This window comes from Protopterus annectens, chromosome 14.part0 (assembly GCF_019279795.1).
Source record: "Protopterus annectens isolate FY-2018-M chromosome 14.part0, PAN1.0, whole genome shotgun sequence".
Taxonomy (NCBI): domain Eukaryota; kingdom Metazoa; phylum Chordata; order Ceratodontiformes; family Protopteridae; genus Protopterus; species Protopterus annectens.
This window is the reverse complement of record NC_056748.1, coordinates 748,745,426-748,769,153: the sequence shown is the minus strand read 5'-3', so window position 1 is coordinate 748,769,153 and position 23,728 is coordinate 748,745,426. Positions and strand designations below refer to the sequence as shown.

The 23,728-nt window shown below is 39.2% G+C and overlaps 1 protein-coding gene across 2 annotated transcripts in view; it reads right to left on the bottom strand.

Moving 5' to 3' along the window:
* TWNK (twinkle mtDNA helicase) overlaps window positions 1–23,728 on the bottom strand; it is a 289,758-nt gene that overhangs the window by 234,159 nt on the left and 31,871 nt on the right. The window contains exon 2 of one of the 2 annotated variants that reach the window (XM_044056485.1): window positions 590–1,973. The exons of the other annotated variant lie outside the window; for it this stretch is intronic. Within the exon in view, the coding sequence (XP_043912420.1) occupies window positions 590–1,940 (1,351 nt within the window). The 5' untranslated portion in view covers window positions 1,941–1,973. The remainder of the gene's footprint in view (window positions 1–589; window positions 1,974–23,728) is intronic. 2 annotated transcript variants of the gene reach the window in all.

Here is a 23,728-nt window from a genome sequence, read left to right as displayed (position 1 = left end):
TTTATATTTGTGTAAGCTCCACATCACAGGTCACAGTTATTCTTAGTGGTCCATGTCTGCCATCAAAATCCATGTTTCTGTTCCTACTTCCTTGTATCCTGAGCATCATTACCTCCTGAAAATACACCTTCCTCCTTTAATTCATAAGCAATCTTAAGTGATTGAACTTTAAATTTTTCTATTCCTGCCCTCATTTACATCAGGTCATAAAAATTATTGTGTGTTCTGCTTTCCGATTACAAGTATTTTGGTGAATCTGATCAATATTCTAACTTTTTCTCCTCAGATCCTTATCTATTGCTTTTTTTATGTATGTGTTCAAGTTACTTTTTCAAAACAGTGCAGCAGATTTATTAAACCTTAAAGATCAAGTTATGCAAAATGCAGCATTCAGAGGGCAGAAACTACTCAGAAGCTTCAATTCATACCTGCAGTGAGAAGAAAAGACCCATCCATTCCCCAGGAGCTATAAAATCTTACAAGAAGTAAGAGTTGTTCACATTAAGTAACAGCACATTTCACAGATTAAAACAAATGCAATTAAAAATATATTTAAATAAATCAAACAATGCTGTGTATATGTACTTACCAGTGAATACTGTTAACTCCCCTTTTCGATGTCCTTTAAGGAGCTTGTTCAGTTCAGGAAAACGGGTCCATTTTACCCCTGCTACCTGGTCCCTGTTAGCTAGCTCCCCAAAAACATCTTCTCTCAAACTGCGAAATGAAATTATTGACTTATGGCCAGCAGGAATGGCAGATTTGAGAATTTTACTGATATTCAAGCCACTACTTAAAGCCTCACTGGGACATGGTTGGTTATCTCCAGGTCTGACAAGAGAGCATCGTTTCAAGTTCAGCTTCCTGGCAAAAATCTTTGAAGCTTCCCAGGAATGAAGATCACTCCCTAACCACAGTGTAATCCTTTTGAATTGTTCCAAGAAAGGAAGGAGAACTGGGGGCAAACAACTTACTCCACGGGGTAAAGCCAGTGCAGGCTGTCCAGTAGCTTGGTTTACTGCAAGGCAATCAATTTCTTTGCTTGTAAGAACCAATTCTGCATCTTTTCTTGCTATCATATTTAAACCAAATAGGCTGCTATAGCTACTTGACCTGGGAAATGCAGCTTCTGTGTAATGGACATGTTCCTTTTTCTTATGAGGTGAAATTAACTTAAATCCCTTCAGAGTCTTATCTCTGGTATTATACCAGGGGAATACCAAACTCTTAGTGGGCTTGAAATACTTTACTCCATACTTCTTTAGTGTAGCATTTGATATCTTTGAACAGCCAAACATGACTTTAATAAGATGTATTTCCTCCTCCTCTAAGTCAGAAAATAAGGAGGCTTTGCTCCATATTCGATGCATCTCCTGCTTGTCCATCTCAATCTCCTCCAACTCAGAGTCACTCTCTGGATAGTTCAGAACAATATCAGGTCTCAAATACTGCTGTCCTTCCTTCTGCATCACTTCAATGCAATCTTGTAAATCCTGCCAACTGCCTTCCACCAAGGTCTCCTTGCACAGAAATTGCCCTGTAGTCTTGTCAATAAACAAACAAAAATCTTCCTTCTCAACTGTTCCTGCAGAAGTCTGCTTTTCCACAAAAAAACTAGGGGCATGTAAACAGCTATATCCATCATGGAATGGAATATTCTTAGACTTCAGATACTGTCTTATTTCAGTTGTGGACACAGGGGGAACTGAACTATCCAAAGCTGCGGCAGGGTCTTTTTTAAAATTTCTCCTGAAACAAAATGGCCTTGAAAGTCTTGGTTGAGTGAGTAACTTTGTGCTAGCTCTAATCAAGGCTGACTTATAATAAAGTCTTGCCAAAAGAAATGCTGAATAAAAATCAGTGCATGACATTAACCCCCAAACACAGGAAACAGGTCGCTGGAACCACACCGTTTTCATGAAGGAACCAATCTTCTGCATTTCTTACATTGAGAAAACTCACACAGTTGCAGCCTAGACAGAATGTTTTTGAATTAGTGTTGGTCAACTAAAATTATTACATTTCCACATATTTTAAAACAATATCTCACAATTCAGCTAAGTAAAACATTGAGCTATGAAACCCATATTTAAATGAAAGAAGTGAAAACTACATACAATAAAATCATCCAGTACAGGAAAAAACTGTTAAAAATATTATATTCCAAAATGCCTAAACAAATTTATTTCAAGTACATCTGGGAACTTGCCATAATTACAGTTCATGGTAGGATAAAGAGTTTCAAACTATAGTGGCTTTAATATTATCCTGTTCACTAGCTATAGTGATGCTGACATTCAGACTAAGCATATTTCAGTCTTCAATGCATATTCATAATGAACCACATAACTGCATCACAGTGTAATCGCATTATGCTTTGGTATTATATGTTGGTCCTTTACAAAATCAAACCAGCAACTTAACATTAAGTCACAATAATTGACATTTTCATATCAGAAGTAACAAGATAAAATTCCCTGGGCAGCTTCATTCAGATATCTATGCAAGCAATAATGCACAACAGGTAGAAGGCTTCTACACCACTGGAAGGGCATTACTTCAACAATAGCGCACACCCTGCAGGACATTATTGCGCTTACAGAATGGGGATATCTGTTAAATTGTTTTTTGTTGGTTTTTGTTTTAATTACATATATTTTTTAAAGTATTTTTGATATAAAACAGTTCCTCTGCCTAATGTTTCAAACTGGTTGTAGTGTTAACTGTTGTTGGGAGAAGTACTTAACCAAACTTCTGTTTTGGATGTAAAGTATTTAATGTCTACATACACTCTCACTCTGACTTATACAAGTACCTTTAAATACACAAGACTACATTAACTTAATAATGCTAGCCATTACAAGTTTCATACTCATACCTCTCAAGTGTACAGATTTTTGCAAAATGTCCATATTTTTTGCCTCATTTTTTTTCATTGTCTTCCTTATAAAATTTGGTTTCGCTCGCAAATCACTAGAGCTGGAGTACCTAAATAATGAATTATATTAGAGTTTCAGACTTTAATATCCTTCAGAAAATGCATTTAACATAAATCTGTTTATTACACCAACTTTCTAATTGTATTACAGCAATATTTAAAACGTCCTTTTGAGCCTTTGCCCCACATTATTTTAAACCTTATCTGTATTTCTTGTGCTAAGAGGTTGAGAAGTTTGCATACCTCTTAATTTTAAATACCTTGCATCCACTGCTCGATCGATATAAATCTCTTGCGCGCGAACACACACACACACACACACACACACTTTCATGCATGCAAGTAACCATACACTCACAAACACACATTTTTCTATTTTTTTAAAATATACATTTTCATTTCACACTTGCTAAACAGCAAAAGCACTGCTTAGCAAGTGTAAAACATGATCAATCTCGCTCTCACTTTCATGCATGCAAACACTCACACTTTTCTTTTTTTTGTTTGTTTTAATTTTACACTCGCTAAATAGCAGAAGCGCTGCTTAGCAAGCTTAAAATAATGAAGACTGTTAGGTTACTTTCACTTCGAGCTCCACAGCAATTTGATATGCTGCCATGAAGTAGTGGACTTGTTTTTCAGGAGCCATTATCTGTAGATTAATACCCTGCTGAAGAATTGCAATCTACAGGTTGCCCATTCTCTAAAAGCCCCTTAACTCCACACTGCAATGAACTTTTCATCTACATGGACACTAATGTAACTGGCATGTGGGCTTCAAATAAATATTTGCTTGCTTTATTATTTTCCTAATAGACTGAACATAGTGTATACAGAGGAATTCACATCTGTGATTTTTTTGACAATATATACCCTACCACAATGTTCATACAACAGCCAATTACCAAAAGCATTCCAGTTCAATGTTACAATTTACAGTTTAGATACTAATGAAATACATTTGCTATAAATGTAATTCTGCAAACAAGAACATTCTGAACATCATGGTTAATCATGTTACTTGAAAGATGGACGTTTATCATAGACTCCCCTGCAGACACTAGCATTCTTCAAGAACACCTACCTGTGACTAACAAATGGTGCCAAAGCCATTGTCTTAAACTCAGTGCTAAGAAATGCATAATTGTACCCTTTGGGAAGTCAACCATCTGGGCTAACTGCCATGTTGATAATATGCCCCTAAAAGTCAACCCAGTTGTCAGGGATCTGGGTATACACTTAGACAGCAGCCTTACCTTCAACCACCAAATGGCCTTGGTGGTGAGGAAATCATTTTATGTTGCGCAACTTATGACTAAGGGCATGGTATCTAGGTCCAAACAGGACATTATCCCATTGTATTCCACCCTTATCAGACCAATCGTAGAGTACAATGCCCTTATCACACCAATCAGAGTACAATGCTCCCTTCGGTATGTACTGACCAGGCATATGCAGCAACTACAGTGATATCAGAGGTTCCTTACAAAAAGAATAAAATACATAAAAAACCTGCCTTATGCAGAGCACCTTAAAACCCCTTCTCCTCTGCTCAGTCTCCTATAGAATGCTCAGGGATAATCTATGCCTGGCTTGCAAGGGATCAGAACCACCTAAACTTATGAATCTCCTGCATATTCGTAAGTCAAACAGTACCAGAAATACAAGGTCTAGGGTCTTGAATTTTGTCTGTGACTTAAAACAGATGTGAGTGCCAGAGACTGCTCTTCCAATGGAATAGACTTCCCACCTACGTGGAGCTGAATTTGTCTATTACCCTATTTAAGCGCAACCTAGACCAGTGGATGATGAATAGGAAATTTACACTGGCATTCATGTCAGTTATTGACAGATGTAGCTAATAAATGCCTTGCCCTCAATGTTCTATTTAGATAAAGGACATCATTTTTTCAGGAATACTTGGCTAGGCTTAGAACCCCCCCCCCCCACCCCCAACCCGGGTCGTTAGTCAAGTAACAATCTATGAATCTACAAATAAGACCATGTTTTACTTATTTCTACAGGATCTGATTTACTATGAACAGATCATATCTCAAACATTACAGAGACAGCTAGTCATTTTTTTCAGCCTATGATGCAAAAAGTAACAAATCAAACAGCACACTCTTTTAATGTTCACATTAAACATATCTATTAATACAAGTTGCCCCTGCCCAAGGAACATATTAACTGCAAAACAAACCAATAGTCACAAACATATGTTTTCACTACAAGCAGCTGACATGTAGCATGCTAACATACCTGAAAATAACTAGGTCAGATTAAGTAAATAAGTATTTTTTTGCAATGAATCAAGCCCTCCCAGCATCTCCAATGTACGGGATGTTATTTCTCTTACACTTTCTTATATATATATAATAACACAAAGGTCACATAACAGAGGAAAAGAGAAACATCCTGAAACACTGACTCACACAGTTGTGATCTCTCATTGCAGCCCAAGACTGAAGCACTACTCTATAGAGTGCATAATTAGGGAATTTGGATCAGGGTGTTAGACTTTAAGAAGTTACAAAACACCAAATGGTAGGACTTCTGATTCAAATAGCATTCCATAAAAGAAAACTGCTGCCAGATAAGAACGAATTCAAAATCAAATTCAGATCCTTAGAAAACTAAGCACTATACAATCCTTTTAAACCTAACACCTACATATACGAAAATCATTCAATAAAACAATGCAAATCAAATAAACAGAAACCAAAAGAAGACATGTTGCAGTATCTAGTCAAAATTAAAAGATCCACACAACAGTTATGCTTTTAAGGGCCTCCTGAAGTCAATCAATATGAGAAACCTCTTAAAGGAGAACTGCACACAAAACTGAAAACAATTTGTTTTTCAGCATATCTTGAACTTTTCTGCATTACTAAATGTTTCTGTATCAAACATAGTGGTTATTATTTTCTAATTTGTTATACCCCAAAATGCTCTGAAAGGGTGCTGCAATGGGTAGCATGAGTTTGTTTTACAGTCGTCTTCACTTTCCTGATGTCATTTTGAAGGGCCAGACATGTGAGGATCATTTACTATGGTCTCTCTCAACAGCTTACTACAGTACTGTGACTTCATTCTTTTAACTGTCATAATTAATCCCCATTTTAAATTACTTTTCTCCTTTTGATTTTCATTAGTAGTCATTTCTGCTACAGCAGTTTAAGGAATATTTGAATGTCGGGCTTGAAACTGTAGCCGTGTTAATTTTTCTATTCAAATTAACAACTGCAGTTCAGTGTTGAAGTGTGAGAAATCTTACCCCTGTGATTAACAGGCATTACTTGGGCTGAGATGGTTTGTCTTGCATTCACAGACTTTAATGTTGTAGCTAGAATTAGGGACGTTGATGTTAATCTTCTTTCCCCAACTCACTGACTTATCTCAACAAAGCACTGTATGCTATACAAAAATGCTGTTATAAAACACCAGTAGAAACATGCACTTCTACAGAAAATACAAAGTAAAAAAAAATGCACAAATACTGATCGAAAATAAGAAGAGTACGATGAAAACGTTGTCTCGCTTTTTGGCACTCCGAGTTTGATTAAAGGGAAACCAACTAATTTGTCTAAGTGGGATTTTTTTTGCGCATCAGAAAACTAAGTTTGAAAGCCTTGCTTTTGTTCAGACGTCAGACTACACTTTATCAGAGGTGTGATGCTGCCAATATGTGAATGACCAGGCACGTTTAAATGCTGTTGTTTAACAACCATTGTTTTCTTAACGGCTCTGTAGTTGGAATAAGTGACTGCTAGTCGCTGCCTTCATGATGTAACAGATGATGAGACAGATGTAGAAAAGTAAGGCAAACAGAAATCAGTTCAGACACAAAATAAATGGAATCATTATTAAATGATGCTTTGTTTGTGATGTGTACTGCAAAATTATATGAAAGGAAAATCACTTTTTGGAAAGAAAACTTTACATCTAGGTGGAGTTCTGCTTTAAGCAACTAGGGTAGTACATTACAAAGGATTGGAGCTCAAAAAGCAAACAAACATATACCCAATGATTCCAGATGCACCCTAATAACTAACTGCCAGCAACCCGAGGGTGGCAGACTGAAGGGTATGAGATGGATAGCAAGGAAACAGCAACTCTTGATATTAAGGAGGAAGTTATGTTATGTTGGGCTAAATAAATCAGAACCTTACATATGATACAAGACAGGACAGGTAGCCACTGCAGGGTCCTGAGAACTGGTAGTAAGAAGGGTACTTACATGTTATCGCAACCAGATTTTGTGATACAATGGACTTTACTGATGTTTAGTAAGCAAGCAAAAAAGAAATGTATTGCGGAAGGGTAAAGTATTCCAAAGTGTGCTGGGATACTGGTAGTGCTTTTTTAGGGAATTTTTACCTACAGTTTCAGGATTTGTGTACAGCCTGCTGTAAAAACGCCAGAGTGTTGAGTTCAGCAATAAGAGTGGTTGCGTGTATTCACATATTAGCCTGAAAGTGGGACTTAACATGCAATGTAAGGTGCTTTTCCAGATTTAATTTTTCTGCTTTACTTTGTTATTTCTGGAGTTAGTACTTAAATGTCCAAACCTTTTCAGTAAGGATCGACTGCCAAAAGCTGTTGCTTATTGCCTTTGCTTTCATGCATTTTCATTCAGAAGAATGTGAATGTGTGTCACAGCAGTAGTGTTGATACTTGAAAGTTCTGAAGGTGTATATTCGGATAAAAACATGCAGTAAGGCAACTGTGTAACGTATGACATGTACCTAAACATTTGAAGGGAATGTAGCTCTGTCATTCCCTGCCTATCCAATTAAAAATGTAAAAACCTATCTGCCTTTGAAAAACCTGTTAACTACAGCTTTGACAACTCTTTTGATGGCACAAGAAAAGGAACGCACACAAAGCAGAATGGGACAAGCTTAGCTGACATGAGATGCTGGCGGTAACACAGGAAACCTATTTTCAAGGCTTATTTTGTCAGCGGTTTTAATGGTAAACATAGTTAAACCTTATAAACATTACATAAAACATGTTGTTAAAGTTTATAAGACTTTGTGTTTTTTCACGTAAACTGAAGCAACCAGCATTACCGTGAAAATCTGGTTGCGATAACACGCAAGTACCGTAAGAAGTAACATTATCCATGCTGCAGAATTCTTCACCAACAACAACTGATTAACTTCTGAACCTGGTATCCCCCAGAAGTGGCTGCAGTAATCCAAGCAAGAAGAGCTGAAGGCATGACTCACAAATGTCAGATCCTCAGACAGCACAAGGTGCTTGATGAGCGCAATACTCCTCAGATGGAATGTAAGCAAGGGACTTCTAAGAAGGCTGCCAGCCAAATGACATGTTAATTAGACCAAACAAGCAGAAAAGAGCAACCAGCAAATAGCAAATACTTATAAAAGAAACAAAAAATAGCTGGCTAGGCAGAGATATGTGAACAAGCCAAAAGTTTAATAAAAACTGAATAAAATAAACAGGATAAGCGCTTTCATACACACAGGTACTTCTTCAGATCTATAAAAAGCTCTATCCTCAATGCATTTTATATAGCTTAGTGTTTAAGGTCACGTGATCTCAACAATGGCTTAATGGGGATAACTTCATTTAACCCCTTGCCTTCATTGGCCCCAAGCAAATGCATCAATTTTATCTCCACACATTCTGTCTTAGTTCTTATATCACCACCTCTCAACCCTGGTGTCTACATTTCTAGCACTAACAATCTGAACCAATGTTCACATCCTGCTGACATAACGTGCTTGGATAAAGCATTCTTCGCATCTTGCTTAGAGATACCATAGACAAGTTCTCTAATTCTCTCTCTCAGACAGCGGTTGGTCTTCCCTACGTAGAAACTTCTACAAACTTCACAAGATGCACAATACATATTTTGGCTACTACAGGCAGCACAGAATCTAATAGTGAACACCTGTCCTGCATCTGGATGTACAAATTTGTCATCTATGTCCACATATCTGCATGCAAGATTCTTGACTTCTGATGAGAGATGCAAAGGGTTGTTAGGAGATTCACCCTCCTTTTGTTTCACGAATTGCCCCTCACTAAAGAAAATGCTGTGTTATAGGCCTCTGTCTAGTGGTCAGAGGAGTGATATTAGTCAGAGGGTAGGCACGTTTCCATGCCACCACTGCAGTGCATGCAGATATGTGGACGTAGATGACCAGTTTGTACATTCAGACACAGTACAGATGCTCGGTATTAGATTCTATGCTGACTGTAGTAGCCAAAATATCATGTATTGTGCATCTTGTGTAGTTTGTAGAAGTTTCTACGTACGGAAGACCAACCGCTGTCCGAGAGATAGAATTAGAGAACATGTCTATGGTATCTCTAAGCAAGATGTGAAGAATGCTTTATCCAAGCACGTTATATCAGCAGGATGTGAACACTGGTTCAAATTTTTAGTGCTAGAAATGTGTACACCAGGGTTGAGAGGTGGTGATATAAGAACTATGACAGAATGTGTGGAGATAAAATGGATGCATTGCTTAGGGCCAAGGAAGGCAAGGGGTTAAATGAAGTTATGCCCATTAAGCCACTGTTGAGACCATGTGACCTTAAACGTTAATCTTTATAAAATGCATTGTGGATACAGCTTTACATGGATCTGAGGAAGTACCTGTGTGTATGAAAGCACTTATCCTGTTTATTTTATTCATTTTTTTTAAAGTTTTTATTAAAGTTTTGGCTTGTTCACATATCTCTGCCTAGACAGCTATTTCTTGTTTCTTTTATAAGTACATGTTAATTAGACCTCGCCCAGTGTGAAAACAACAGAAATTGTTCAAAAAGCCAACAGACATTATCAGTTTGCATATAATTTGGTTAATGGCAAGTAATACCATTACTAGGATGCCAGCAAAGAAGAATTTTTTGGAGGGAGGGATACACCAGAAAAGAATAAAAAAGCTCTGGCTATGAAGAGTCTCACATGTGGAGCAAAAAGCAGTTCAGGTTGCAGCTTTAGTAAAGGAGATGCCTTTCAGTAGCTCATAGGTACAAAATAAATCAAATGCATTCAAAGATGTTTAAAAACATGAGTCATTGGACAAACATATAAACTCAAATTACAAAAGGCTGGAAAGAATAGAAGAAGCTTTAAGTAGCCATTCAGATCTCAAATAAAACTGCACTAATCTTGTGATTCATATGAAGGAAAGAAGTTAATTTGAAGCATCTCAATTAGTAAAATTAGAAGATATAGCACACATAGAAAAACTATTTTGCTGTACCAAAGAAACTGTAAGGAGTAAAAATTTTGTTGCATAGAAGGGGACAGAGGTTATAAAGGGATTGGGGTATGAACTAACAAAGGAAAGTTTAGTTACCCATGTGAGTAGCGTATGTACAACCACATGTGGGTTAGGTGTTATTTTACCAAGGGCATGAAGGGAGAAAGATTTCATGGTCTGTTTTAGGTATGGTCATGTAGTATTCTAGAGTTTGGATACTCAATAGGAGTATATAGTGAGTTTTCTGTTGATGTATTATGCTTTGATACAATTACTAACAGCTTATTGGTTGAGCAAAGGTCTCAACCTGCAGACTACTTTTTAATGTTACTGCTGTTAATATTAGACATTTATCTGGTGCATATGTAAGGTAGTGTGCAGTAAAAAGTTGCAAGATTGTTAAACAGTTTGGTAACTCAAGCCAGTTTAGTTGTTTCAGGGCTCTTTAATGATGAGTCCTATGTATAAGATTGGCAGCAACTTTACTGTAACAGGCAGACAGTTTAGCATTAAGTCAGTACTTAGGTTTGTAAGAATAGAGGAGACATATAGCAGGAATAGAAGAAGGCAAGTAGATGCTACTGTCTGTCTTGCATCATCTGTCAGGTAGTGTTTGGTTCTATAGAGGGAACAGAGTTACTGGAGTATTCTGATGGCTTCCAATATGTGTAGGTCAAATTTGAGGTTACTGTCAATTATGAAGCCGAGAAATTTTGTTTGGGTTACAGTTTAATTTCTTTGTGTTGTCAGATGAGGTTATTTCAAAAGGTTGCCTTTCATTTTGTTATTGTTTAGGAGTGAAGACAAGTGTTGGTATGAACGGGACTGCACATGTAAAGGGGGAGTCATCAGCATATTCAACTATTCTAGCCAGGTGGGTTACAGTATGTAGTTTGTTTATAAAACTGTTGAATAAGAAAGGGCCTAATATTTATCCTTGTGGGACACAGACAGCGACTGATGAGGAGGAGAGATTTTGTTCCCATTTAACTCATTGCTGCCTGTCACTCAGAAAATGCACAAATGGAAATATTTAAGGAAGACTTACTTAGCCAAGGTTACAGGAAGGGGAGGTTAATCAGTTAATAGCTAAAACAAGATGATGAAATACAAGCAATGATACTTAGTCTCTAATGTGCAGTCCAAGCCCCCGCTTAGCTTCATCCTACTCCGTTACCTTTCCCTCAGGAGTTACTTGTTCCCAGAACTTTGCTTCTTTGCTAATTTCCTCCAGCAAATTCCAGCCCCTTCTTTCTTATTTTTTATGTCCCTACTCACACACAGCTATACTGGTAAAATACCCTTTCTCCATTTTCAGACTGGCTTAGTTCATCAAATACTTTCTGCGGCTTCAAAAAACAGACATTACTTTTGCAGAAATTTGGAAGTTATGAGGGAAGACAGCCAAAGAGCTAGAAGGGCTTTAACAATATTTTAGGGGGGCTACCATCATCTTTGAAGAAAGCAGTAGCAGCTGTGTTACTGAAAGAAAGCAAATACCCTTCAGATCCAGCTTGTCATATGCACCCGGTCTGATTTAAAAACTGTTTATGTTTATAAATAAAATGGCAAAGATGTTACCAATATAGACGGATATGGATCAATGTGGTTTTGTAAAGGGAAGACAAACATTTAATAATATTAAAATAACAATCATGATCCACAGTAAGGCAGGCTATAAGAGAGCAGCACTATTGCTGGTGAGTCTTAATGAAAAGAAAGCATTCAACACAGTCAGCTGAGATTTTAGGAGTAGAGTAACAGCAGCATTTTTGATCCCTGACGGAATAACAGGATTAATAATGAGGGATGGAAGTAGGATTTATGGTGGGACAGCTCCTTTCTAACAAGCTGTTTGAGCACAGGAACTATACAGGGATCTCTCTCTCTCTCCTTACCCTGTTATTTGCTTTATATTTAGTGCCATTAGCAAAGGAAATAAGGGCTTCACAAATTTAAGGCTATAACGGGCGTGGTAATCAAGAAACGTTAGTCTTATTTGCAGATGATATTATTTTGTACTTGACAAATCTAGAAAAAAAAGTGGTACTGTGGAGCATTCTGAGACAAGCTCAAGCAAATTTTATCAATCAGGGACAAAGCTGTGGATGACAATAAAGAGTGAAAGGAATGAGGTTAAGAGGCAAGTGGGATAAAGCTGATTCTCCCTAAGAACAAGGTAGTTTAGGGTTACCCAATCTGAAAGGGTACTTTGAAGCTATGCAGTCAAAGGCTTAAATGTACAGCTCGAGCAGAAAGTAATAAATCAGAGTGGAAAAGGATGATGATGATGAAATGTGTGAGGGGTTCAGTAGAGAGGCTATGGTTTTGGATGCGATTCCTTAAGGAGAACAGTAACAGCCATACAGGATAGTATATTCATAAAGTTGCAAAAAGTAGTCCAAGAACTAAGCCAGCATATGGGAATAGAGAAAGGACATTTTATCAATAAAGAAGCTGGCAAGAAGGGTCTGGAATTTAGGTTCATAGGTGTGTACTAGCCTAATGGCCCTGGAGCCTTTACAAGCCTAGCCCACAGGATTACCCTGGCATCATCTCACCCGACCTTAGTTCCCAGTGCCTCTGTCGAGTAGAGCCAATGGAGTGATCCCCAGGGTGAATCTACTTCCCATCCACTCATCAAGATTTCTCTTGAAAAGGGCTAGTGAGGTGCTCTGCTTGACATGTATGGGAAGTCTATTCCATAGCATGGGCAGTCTCTAGGTTATGAACCTGTCCCTTCAGCATGTTTTGTTGATTGTGGTAATAATGTTGAGGTCTTTGGAGCGTGTGGTGCGGAGGGATTGGTATTTCTTTAGATGTAGTATTACTAACAGAGCTGGGTCAGACATGGCTTTGTAAGTCAAGCAGAGATTGCCTCTAAGTAGGCAACATGAGACAAAGAATAGTTGGAGTTTTTTTGAGTATGTCCATATAGGACAAGTGTTTAAGGCCTAGGATCCTCTTTGAGAGGTACTTTTGCAGCCTCTCCAGTCATTGCAGGTGTCAAGTGAGGTACATGCCAAATGGAGTATTGTACTCTATGACTGGCCTAATGAAGGAAGAGCAGAGAGAGACAATGACCTATTTCTTCCCGGATGCAAAACCCTTAGTAATGAGATGTGCCACATAGAAGGACTTTCTGACCAAAGTGGCAAAGTGGTGGTCAAAAAAGAGGTTGCTGTCACCCTGTGTTCCCAAATCTCTTATAACGCCTTCTGTATTCAGAGGATTACCATCGATGTGGTAATTCAAGGGTACCGGGTTTTTCCCCAAGGGGGATGATGACACATTTTTTGGCACTGAACTTAAGGCCATGGTACTGACACCAGTTGTTGGTCTCAGTGAGGCCTTTCTGTAGGATGTCAACATCACTTGGAGAGTTAATAACAGCTCCCCAACTTGCAATCGTCTGCGAACTTTATCAGCCAGTCCCTTCGTGTTGGCCTGGACTTCAGAGAAGTAGATACTAAACAGGAGAGGACCCAGGACCTAACCCTGTGAGACTCCACTCGTGACTGGTCGGCAGTCTGACTTGGAGTCAGGTACATTCACATTGTGGGTTCTGTTTGCCAGTTTGCAACCCACCTAGTGATACAGGGGTTGATGCCTAGCTTAGTGAGTTTTTCTAGGATTCCTGAGTGGGGAATGGTATCAAAGGCCTTGGCCAGATCAAGGTAGGCTGTATGAACCACCTTGCCTTCATCCCACAGCTCTGGTGACGGACTCAAAGAAGTCGAACAAGTTGAGCAGGCATGATCTACCCTTCACAAAACCAAACTGTGTGGGATCCTGAGTTTGGAGATTCCTTACATCCTTGTTTATTAGGTCCATGATGATGCGTTCCATAGCTTTGCATATCAGACTCATCAGGCTATTGGGGCGATAGTTCCCAGGGTCTGTAGTCACTCCTCCTATGTGGAGAGGGATGACTGTAGTAGTGCACCATTTGTTAGGGGCAAAGCCTGAGGTGGGGCTGTGATTGAACAGGGCACACAGGTGAGGTGCCAGTTCACTCTGTAGTTCATGTAGAATACAGTCACGGATATTGTCAAGTCCCATAGAAGCTGTATTCTTGGCCTTGGACAGTGCTGTTTTAACCTTTGAAGCAGTAATATTGGGTGCCTGGCAATCTAGTGATATTGTGATTGGTCCTTTGGGCACTGAATCTGTCGGCCAGTATATTGACAATATCTGTTGACTCGGTACAGGAGGTACCATTGTGCAGTAGCTCAAAGCAAATCTGGGTATTGCCGTAGAGATTATTTACATAACTATAGAAGGCCTTGTGGTTGTCTTTACTATCTGCTGCAGTTCTGTTTTCATAGCTAACTGTAGAGGATTTGATGAGTGATCTCGACTTTTTGTTGAAGCTGATAAGGGCATTTTTCCAGTATTGAGACTTTACCTTGTTCAACATCACTTTCCTCCTTCTGTTGTAGATTTTGTTTATGGCAGGGGACCATCAGATTGGCTTCTTTTTTTGGAGGAGAGCGTCTTGGTTCTATTGAGTATGGTGAGATCCATGCATTTGTGTACCTGCTCGTACAGTGCACTGGTGTATGATTCGGTGATCATGCAACTATTCTCCATTTGCACTGGGTGCCGTGACGTTAGCCACCACTTTTTTAGGAGCCCAAAGTTAGCTTAGGAGAAGTTTTTCATGGTGATTACCTTTGCGGGGGTGGGGGGTGGGAGGGATGTGGATTTCCAATTTGATTAGTTTGTGGTCAGATCTAACCAGGGAGGAGTTGACTATTGGTGTAGAGCAACGGTCGCCCATATTAGTAATGATCAGGTCATGGATGTTGCTACCTCTAGTGGGGGTGAGAACGAGCTGGTCCAGGGCATTGGAATTAATGAATTCCAGGAAATGTTGGGCAAGTGTACTGGTACACGAGTAGTTTTCCCAGTTAATGGAGGGGTAGTTGAAGTCGCCCAGTATGACAGTGTTAGGCTGGACCCTAATATTCTCCAGGGTGCTTAGGAACGTGGCGTGTGAGTCTTGGGACATGGTTGGGGACCTATAGCAGGCTATGACCTGAATCGCTGTCTTACCCAATGTTAGCTGCACCTGAAGTATCTCAGATGCGTTATGCTGGGCTACCAGTCTGGCGGTGTGTGCACCCTTTATGTATAAAGAAACACTACTGCCTTTGGAGCTTCGGTCCAAGTTCTGGGGCCGAAAGGTGTGGAATGAGTTATAGCCTGGTAATGCAGGGGTGCTTTCTGCTGCCTTGAACCAGGTCTCTTACAGCACAAATGTCGATGTTCTCCATTTTAAGGAGTGCTTCGAGCGAGTGCATTTTGAGATTTAGACTTTTAGCTTTGAGCAGCATGACCCTCAGATTGCATTTGTTTGTAGCTGTTACAGTGTAATTTGGCCTTTGGAACACCGCCTAAAAAGGCACTATAGGGGTGGCAAGAGCCTTGGCCAGTATCCAGAAGCCCAGGGGTGACAGATGCAGGCCATATCTGGCATAGCATTGAGGTCAGTCAATCATGTCATCCCAGGCAAACAGATACTGGATCCCTTTAGAATGATACCAGAAACGTATCCAATTGTTGAAATCAATCATTTCCTGCTTGTACTGTGGTATCATTCTGGGTGATGGTAGGATGCTGCTCAGGGCTACGGTCATACTCACCTGGGCTACACAATCTGAGAGCTCCTCCATGTCTCTTTTCATGTAGTCCAGGGAGGTACGTCTCAGGTCATTCACACCCCCATGTACAATGGCGCAGTCATATTTGTACTTGTTGTTGAGGAACCTGAGTACATGCGTTATGTGGTGGATCTTGGCGCCTGATAGGCAGCTGACTGTTACTTTCTCCTTATTCAACCTAGTGAGCCTCACTATTGAGTCACCTATGAATAGTGTGTTGGGCATGCTGTTTTGCCTTAGGGGCTTTGGATGTGTGGCACACTGTTTAGGAGAGGTATGTGTCACGTGATTAGTGTTGTGTTGTGGTGGTCGAGTGCATTTCTGCCTTGCAGGTCTCTGCTATTTGGGCAGATTTTTATTGAGAGCCTCCAAGAAGGTGGGTGTGTGGTTTGTGTTTTTATGTGAAGGCAGTACTGGTGTGTGTTCCAAGTGGTGTGGTGCAAGTGTTGACCTTCTCCTCTTGACCAGCTATTCTGGTCTTGGCTGGAGAGTGCATAGCTTCCAATTTGGATATATAAGTGCATCTCTCGCAAGTCTGAGTGTTGGGTGGTTAAGAGAAGAGGGTTGTCAGTGTACATGAGGCAGTTGCTACATTGCCTTAGGATGCCCAAGTTCACCAGGTTAATAGAAGAAAGCACAGGGAACTGACCTTTAGACATGCCTGGAGGGGTGATCATTAATAATAAGTACTGGAGCCATTTCCTTGTAGAACGTTTAGTGCTGGTAGCACTTTTGTGTGCTACAATAATTGTTACAAGAAGGCTGGTAAAGTGCTAAATTGATAAGCTAGTTAAAGTGCAGGAGAGGAGAGAACTAGCAGATCTAAAGGAAAAATTTGAAGAGCAGACTTTGGCACCACTCAGAAGCTTACAAACAGTCCTGGATACAGCAAAACTTTATCTGGACTAGACTAGTTACTGGAAAGGCGGGAAAAGCACAAACTCGGGCTTTTAAGCCAGAAAGTCGAAAGAGATGGGAATAAATGCCCAAATGGTCAATAAACTACAATTTCTGGGCAAAAAAACACTCCTCTTGTGGTAGATAGGCTATCTAGTGCTTACCACTCCCACTAATAAGCTAGAAGGCTTCCCTCCAACACAAAAAGGCTTGGGGGGCTCAGAACCTTACCAATAGCCCTGGATACAGCAAATCTGTACCTGGACTAGACTAGTTACAGGAAAGGCAGGAAACAAGCTTAGAATTGTTTTTTTTTTCAAAAAGCAGGTAAAACAGCACTAAAAACAATTCAAATGTAGTGCAAGCTAGCACACGAGTGTGTAGCAGTATTAAAGCAAATGCAGTTTAAATAAATGCAATTTATTCAAAGTGTATTCTGAACTGAATTCAGTTGTTTTATTCAACTCTGAACAGTTAAAAGGTGCCAAAAAATATACTTATCAGCTGAGAAGCACACTCAGTCAGAATACAAAGAGATTTTTTTTTAGTAAAGTGCAAGGGGAGAAAGGAGGAGCAGAAGATAATTCAAGGTGAAGAACCAAAGGGGGTTGGCTGTCTCAAATGTTCTCTCTATATCAGGTAGAATGAACACTAGACTGGGAGGAGTGTCCCAGATCAAATTTACAGTAGGGGCGGGCAACTGCAAAGCCACCAACTATAACACCGCCACAGGAATAGGGTCGTGGGAGGGAGAAAACCAGTTTCAGAACAGATGAGAAAGCAGAAAACAATGCCAGGAAATATATAAATGATTCAGTCAAGCAAAAAGACACTGTAGAACTCTGAAAAGTTAAAGTGCCAAAAAATATACCTGTCAGCGGTATATTTCCAGATTGTTTGAGAGGCACTCTTCAGTCAGAACACAAGGAGATTCTAACAGTGGTATGCAGGAATTCACAAACAGGGACTATTTATAATTCAGCAAGCCTTGAAACAATCATATACCACAAAAGCTGTTAGACCAGTTTTACCAACTTTAAGAACACCACAGAAATGGGGGGGGGGGGCTAGTTTCAGAACAGATCAGAAAACAATGCCAGGAAATATATAAATGATTCAGTCAAGCAAAAATTAAGACGGTGCAGAACTCTGAAAAGTTAAAGTGCCAAAAATATACTTATCAGCGGTACATTTCCAGATTGTTTGCTGGAGGAAATCAGCAAAGGAACCAATGTATTTGGAGCAAGTAACTCAGGAGAGAAAGATTAGTGAGTTGGAGGAGGTTAAGCAGAATGTGATACAGAAGATACAAGAAACCAGGAACATTATTTGAGAATTTAACACATTCTCAGATTTAAAAAATTTTCCTACAGAGCACTTTGACAAAAATGTTGGGGGGGGGGGGGGGGGCAAACGGCGGTAACCAAGGAAATTATTTGTTTGGAATGGGATGTATGATCTGAACTTTAACTGCTGTAAAGCCTTATTAAGTGTAATACCAATGTAGCCCCCCCCCCCCAAAAAAAACTTGAAAATAGAAATCAAAATATAATCCAGCTGTACAGGAAGTTTTGACTATTGTAAAGGAGATAAATGTGGATGGTGTATGCGTGTGGTATTTTTAGAAAATATAAGGAGCACATTTTATTAAAAAAAAGTGGAATATGTGGAAATAATGCATGCAGAATAATGCTCAGGAAGAGGACAACGGTTTAAAAGAAGGCACAAACTGGGCACTTTATTTACTGTCTTAGTGAATATAAATGGTTAAGAAAACATGTATGTACACTGTATGACAATAAAAATACAAACTAAGATTACACTTTTTTTTATTATTAATGCATGTAAACCTATGCTGCAACTTAAAACGTGATGATTTATTAAAGATGTTTAAAAAAGATGGAAGCATGAGAACTTAACACCAATGCCTTCTTAGTGTCAGCTTTCATCAAGGATTACACCAAGATTATGTCCTTTTGACACAAATTCCAGTTTTCCATCTCCATAATTTATATAGAGGTTCAATCCAACCTGTTTGCATTGAGGCAAGACATCTGCTTGTAAAACTTGTGACTCAAGAATGATTAGTGTCCTGGGAAGCTGAATGTCAGGCCACGAGATAGACTTGAGTGGCCATTGACAAGCTATTGCTAGGGAAGGTGCTGTTTTTTGCTACTCATCACTGCTCTCCAACAGAGTCACAACGTCAAGACAGTTCAATCTTCTCTCCCTCCTCCCAAAAGATGGTTTTAATGCTCCACCGGCCATGGCGAGATTGACAGCACCAGTCCGGGGTGGAAGGGGGTGCAATGCAGTTTGTCAAGAGTGAAGGAAAAGCATTGTTTCTAGCAGACGGTCACTGTAGCAGAAGGGGCCAAAAATATGTAAATTATTTAGAGTTTCAAAGCTGGAGCGCTTAATTCTCAGACTTTGCCATGAACTGACACAGCAACCAGCTGGAAGATGCTGCTCTTAAAGTAAGCTACAAAAGCACCCAGTGATGGATGCAGTACAGATCATCCCCATAGAATTAAAATACAGACAGGTATTGTTATCAGTACACCAGTAACAACAAATATGTTGTTCAAATTAGTTCTATCAAAGAAAACATATACACAATGAATAACACATGACAAAGACAGAACGGCTGGTACTCCACAGTCAATGAGGTATGAAACAGATTCACTAACACAAGACTCAACCCTCTAAGATCAGAAGGTAGAAATGTAATCGTTTCATCTGGATCCCATGATCAACTGTGTCAGGTGCTGTCAAGTCATCAAGTAGACCCAGAACTAACTATTTTGATCTTGCCACTACAGAGTGACCAAGCACCCTAGACACCTCTGTTATTAAGTTACAGAAAAATAAGGGAAGGGGAAACAGAATGTACACAGTTCTGTGGTACACTTCTACATGTAGGGGAAATGGAAAATATAATAAAGCAGAAGTTTGATATGCTATTATTTATTTATTGACATTTGTTAACCAGGTTAATCCAGCTGAGCCAAGGGCCCATTTTCAGTGGAGACCCGAGGAGAAAAGCTCCAGAAAATTAACAATTATTACAAAACTTACAGACATATAAACAACAGATAACATGTCTACTAGCAAGTAATAGCATGACATAACATAAATCTATTAACAGGTAACAAATCTATAAATATTACATATTAAAAAAGCAGTACAAACTTCAGTGGAATACCATACATGAGGTCATTCCAAAGTACAAAGAGTCAACAGTAATACAAAAACCTATTATTATTATTTTTAATGCATTTAAAAATAAGAAAAAGAGGGAAAAGTAACAGAAGGTGTAGGGTATATGAGGAAAACGAAATTATGTAGATAAGAAGGGAGAATAAGTCAAGTGGAGGTTTGACAAAGGCAGGACCATGTCTTTAAGTTTAAGCTCTTGTTTGAACAGGTATTTTTTGAGAACTCCTTCTTATATTGAGAGGGAGTAAGTTCCAAGCATAAGTAACAACTGTAGGTATAGCTGCAAGGAATATACCAATGTTTGCTTATAGAGAGAAAACTATGAAAATATTGTTTGCTGAAATGGTGATGAAGAATTAAATAAAAATATAATTGAAAGGAATACGTGTAGAAATTGCAGTAAATAAGTTGATAAAAATGTGTTTTGGTAGGTAAATAGTAATTTTGATGATTTCACAGTTCCCAGCAAGTATCACACATGTTCATCCTCTTGCTGTAAATATTTTTTTCTTGAATAGAATTGCAACACTACAAGAATTACTTGAACTATAATATTTAACAGCAGTAAATTTAGTGTTGGTAAAACAACTAAAACTACTCACGATGGGATTTTGGAACATGAGAATGCTACTAAGGAAAGAGTATATGTATAATACCTTAGCTAAGCACAATGTGGAAGATGATGAGGTTTGTAACTTGAAATTTCAAGTATTGCAACACATACATGAACCTAAGAATAAAGGTGACTGAACTGTATTATTATTGCAATAAACCAACATAGTAGCAGCTGCATTTAAAATGTAAATAGAGAGTTGGGACTCAATGACAGTATTAGTGTAAAATCTGCACTGGTCCCAACCATTTATAAACATAGGTTTAAAGTGATCATATTTTTAGTTTGCTGTCTACCAACCTGAGAAAAAAATATGGGGCAAGCTATCCATCCTTTGAAAAATAAAACTGCATTAAAATATTTGTGAGTTCTTTTTTACCAGCAGATGTTAATTACTTTTCCTAATACTTCATTACTTTGCACACCTATGAAAACTGTACATTTTCTAACTACCATGAGTTACTACTGTTAACTACACTGGTTATTCAGACAGTCAATACAAGCAGGGATTTCTGTATCTCTGAACTTGGCCTGGTGGTGTTTATGAAAAATGCTAAACTAAACTGTAATAAGTTTTTACAAAATCCCCATATCACTTGGCACAATCATATCAGTATTAGGAGTTAGGCTTGCTCAGAACTTTTGGGACCCTGCTTTCCAGTATGGTTATAAGAAGAGATGTATTGTTGGGACTGAATGGCCTGATCCTCATAACCTATAAAAAGTAATGTTAGTAGCACAACTGGTAGTATGCTTGCCTTTGGTGTAGATGGCGGTGGGTTCTACTCTTGCATGATGCAGATAGAGTGCTGATGTTGGGTGTCCTCTTTGGTTGGGAGGGTGGCCTAATGGTTAAGGTGTTTGCCTTACAAACACAAGGTGCAGGGTTTGAGTCTCACAAGGGATAACTGGCTAAGCTTAAAATGGCTCACAAGGGCAGGTAGCTTAGTACTAATCTATGAACCTATCCTGCAGCTTTACTGATAAACATCTTGTGCTCGTCCTGCTAGAGATTACACTCACCCCACTCTCACAGCAGCAGCCTTTCACTGGTCTCTATATACAAACTTGCTATAACTGAGGGGGCTTGTTCTTAGCCAATCCCAGGTGACGTCAAAGCCCCCTCCTGAAAAATCTACAACTATCAACCAAACACAGTCTAGAGTTTCATCCTGTGATACAGTCACATCTTGATCAACAGCTTTATTTTTCTTTTTTGACACCTCACTGTTTTTAGCACCACCCTGCTATTTGCCTGGCAACAATCTTGGGGCTTATGTTTAAATCTACATCATTGATATGTCCTGGATCTTCTGTTTCCTGCTCTCTCAGCCTCAGTGAGATACTGTCTACAAGACAGGATACTGCAGGTTATCACTATAATAGAGCAACAACATTCCAAACTGTCTTTCAAACATTAAAACCATCTTACAAGAGGCACGTAGTTAAAAAACATGCCCTATTAAGGACAGTGCCATCACTACGTCTGGAGTCCATGAACAATAACCAGAAGCTGTATAAAACAGAACTGTGAATATACTAAATAAGGATTTATCATCTTTTTTTTCCCCATTACTTACAGGGTGACTTACCATGCTGAGCCACAGGTGAACTCAGATCACTTGTATATTTTATTGCTCTGTTTTTCCTGTAGGCTTACACAACTGGAGACACCAAGGCATTATCTTTCATCAGTTGGTTCCAGTCTTAACAGATGACACAGCATTGGTCTCCAGGCCTTAGAACCCCAGTGAGACAGTGACTTTCATCCCGCAGCTAGCTGCATGCTTAGTAGGCATGCCTGTAACCCCTGACATGCTGGTTTACACAGATGTGCAATCAGGTATGCAGTGGGGCACTGTGAGTGTAAAGCAACTCGCCTCAAACACAGCATACACGCAGCCACAGACCAATCTCCAGCTTACTTTCTACCAGGGCTTAGATTTAATGCCTCTTACCTTTTCTACTCTACTACACCAAGAAAGGCAATGGACATGTCCCACCCCCACCACATTCCCTTTCGCCTTCCCACTTGAAGTTAAACAGGCTCAGCTTTACCTCTCCTTTCTCTCTCTCCTTCCACCACATTAGCTCCTCTACAACATCCCCACCCAGGCCATCATTTGAACCCAGGTTTTTTGAGTCAAAGTCATGCCTAATCCCACTACACCATGAATGCAGACGTTATGGTTTTACTTGCCAAGAAAATGTACTTACCAAATTAATGACCATTTTTCGGCATGAAATTAGAGAACACTAAAGCCTAAAATGAAATAATTATCTTCCAGGAAATACATTTGTGTTTCACACGTGCATGCACACAAACGCACGCACACACCAGTTTAACAAAAATCTGTTTACCAGTCTGTCAACAGGCATGTCGTATCACACTGACATTACTATCCAAAAGAGGTTTTACACCATGGCAAACAAGACAGCAGTAGCACAAAATGTGCACAAATTAGAAGGGAAATAAAACAGGTTATTGCATAAAAGTAGGCCCAGGACTTAGTCTGATTTGCATGAGGAATTATTCAACTAAATTCGAGAAAAAGAAACATGAAGCTGTGCTACGCATGCAATATGAACTATTCATGATAAGTTTTAGGGAACAAAAGCAAGAGCTGCTAACCCAGCGTAGTAAGACTATAATCTTTTAATGACATGTTTCCTCTAGTCCGGCATTTCATTCAGTCAACCTGCATTTTCCTACTGTGTGATTCTGACCATGTCACTTAACCAGACAGTGCTCTGGGCCAATTGGAAAATAAGGGTAGACTCCTCAATGGTCTCCTGGACTACATACCTAGTAAACTCCCTATGAACATACAGCAAGTAAATTATGATGCAGAGTTGTAATTTGTGGGATGAAGCATTAAAGATGACTTTAACACAGGAGAAAGTAAACAAAAACTGGGGTTCTAAGACCACCTGGCAGAATTCCATGGGGGGGGGGGTACTGGCAGTTAACTGAGGATGTCCTAACACCTGACAAAAAGTGTCAAAGGTAGAATTCTCTTTCTGAAATCCCAACTCACTTATCACTCATAACCGTTTCTTTGCACAGCTGTAGTATGATATTATTTACGAGAGCCATTTTAGCCTTTCTTTGAAAACAACTCTTGTTGCTGTTATGACAATAAACATA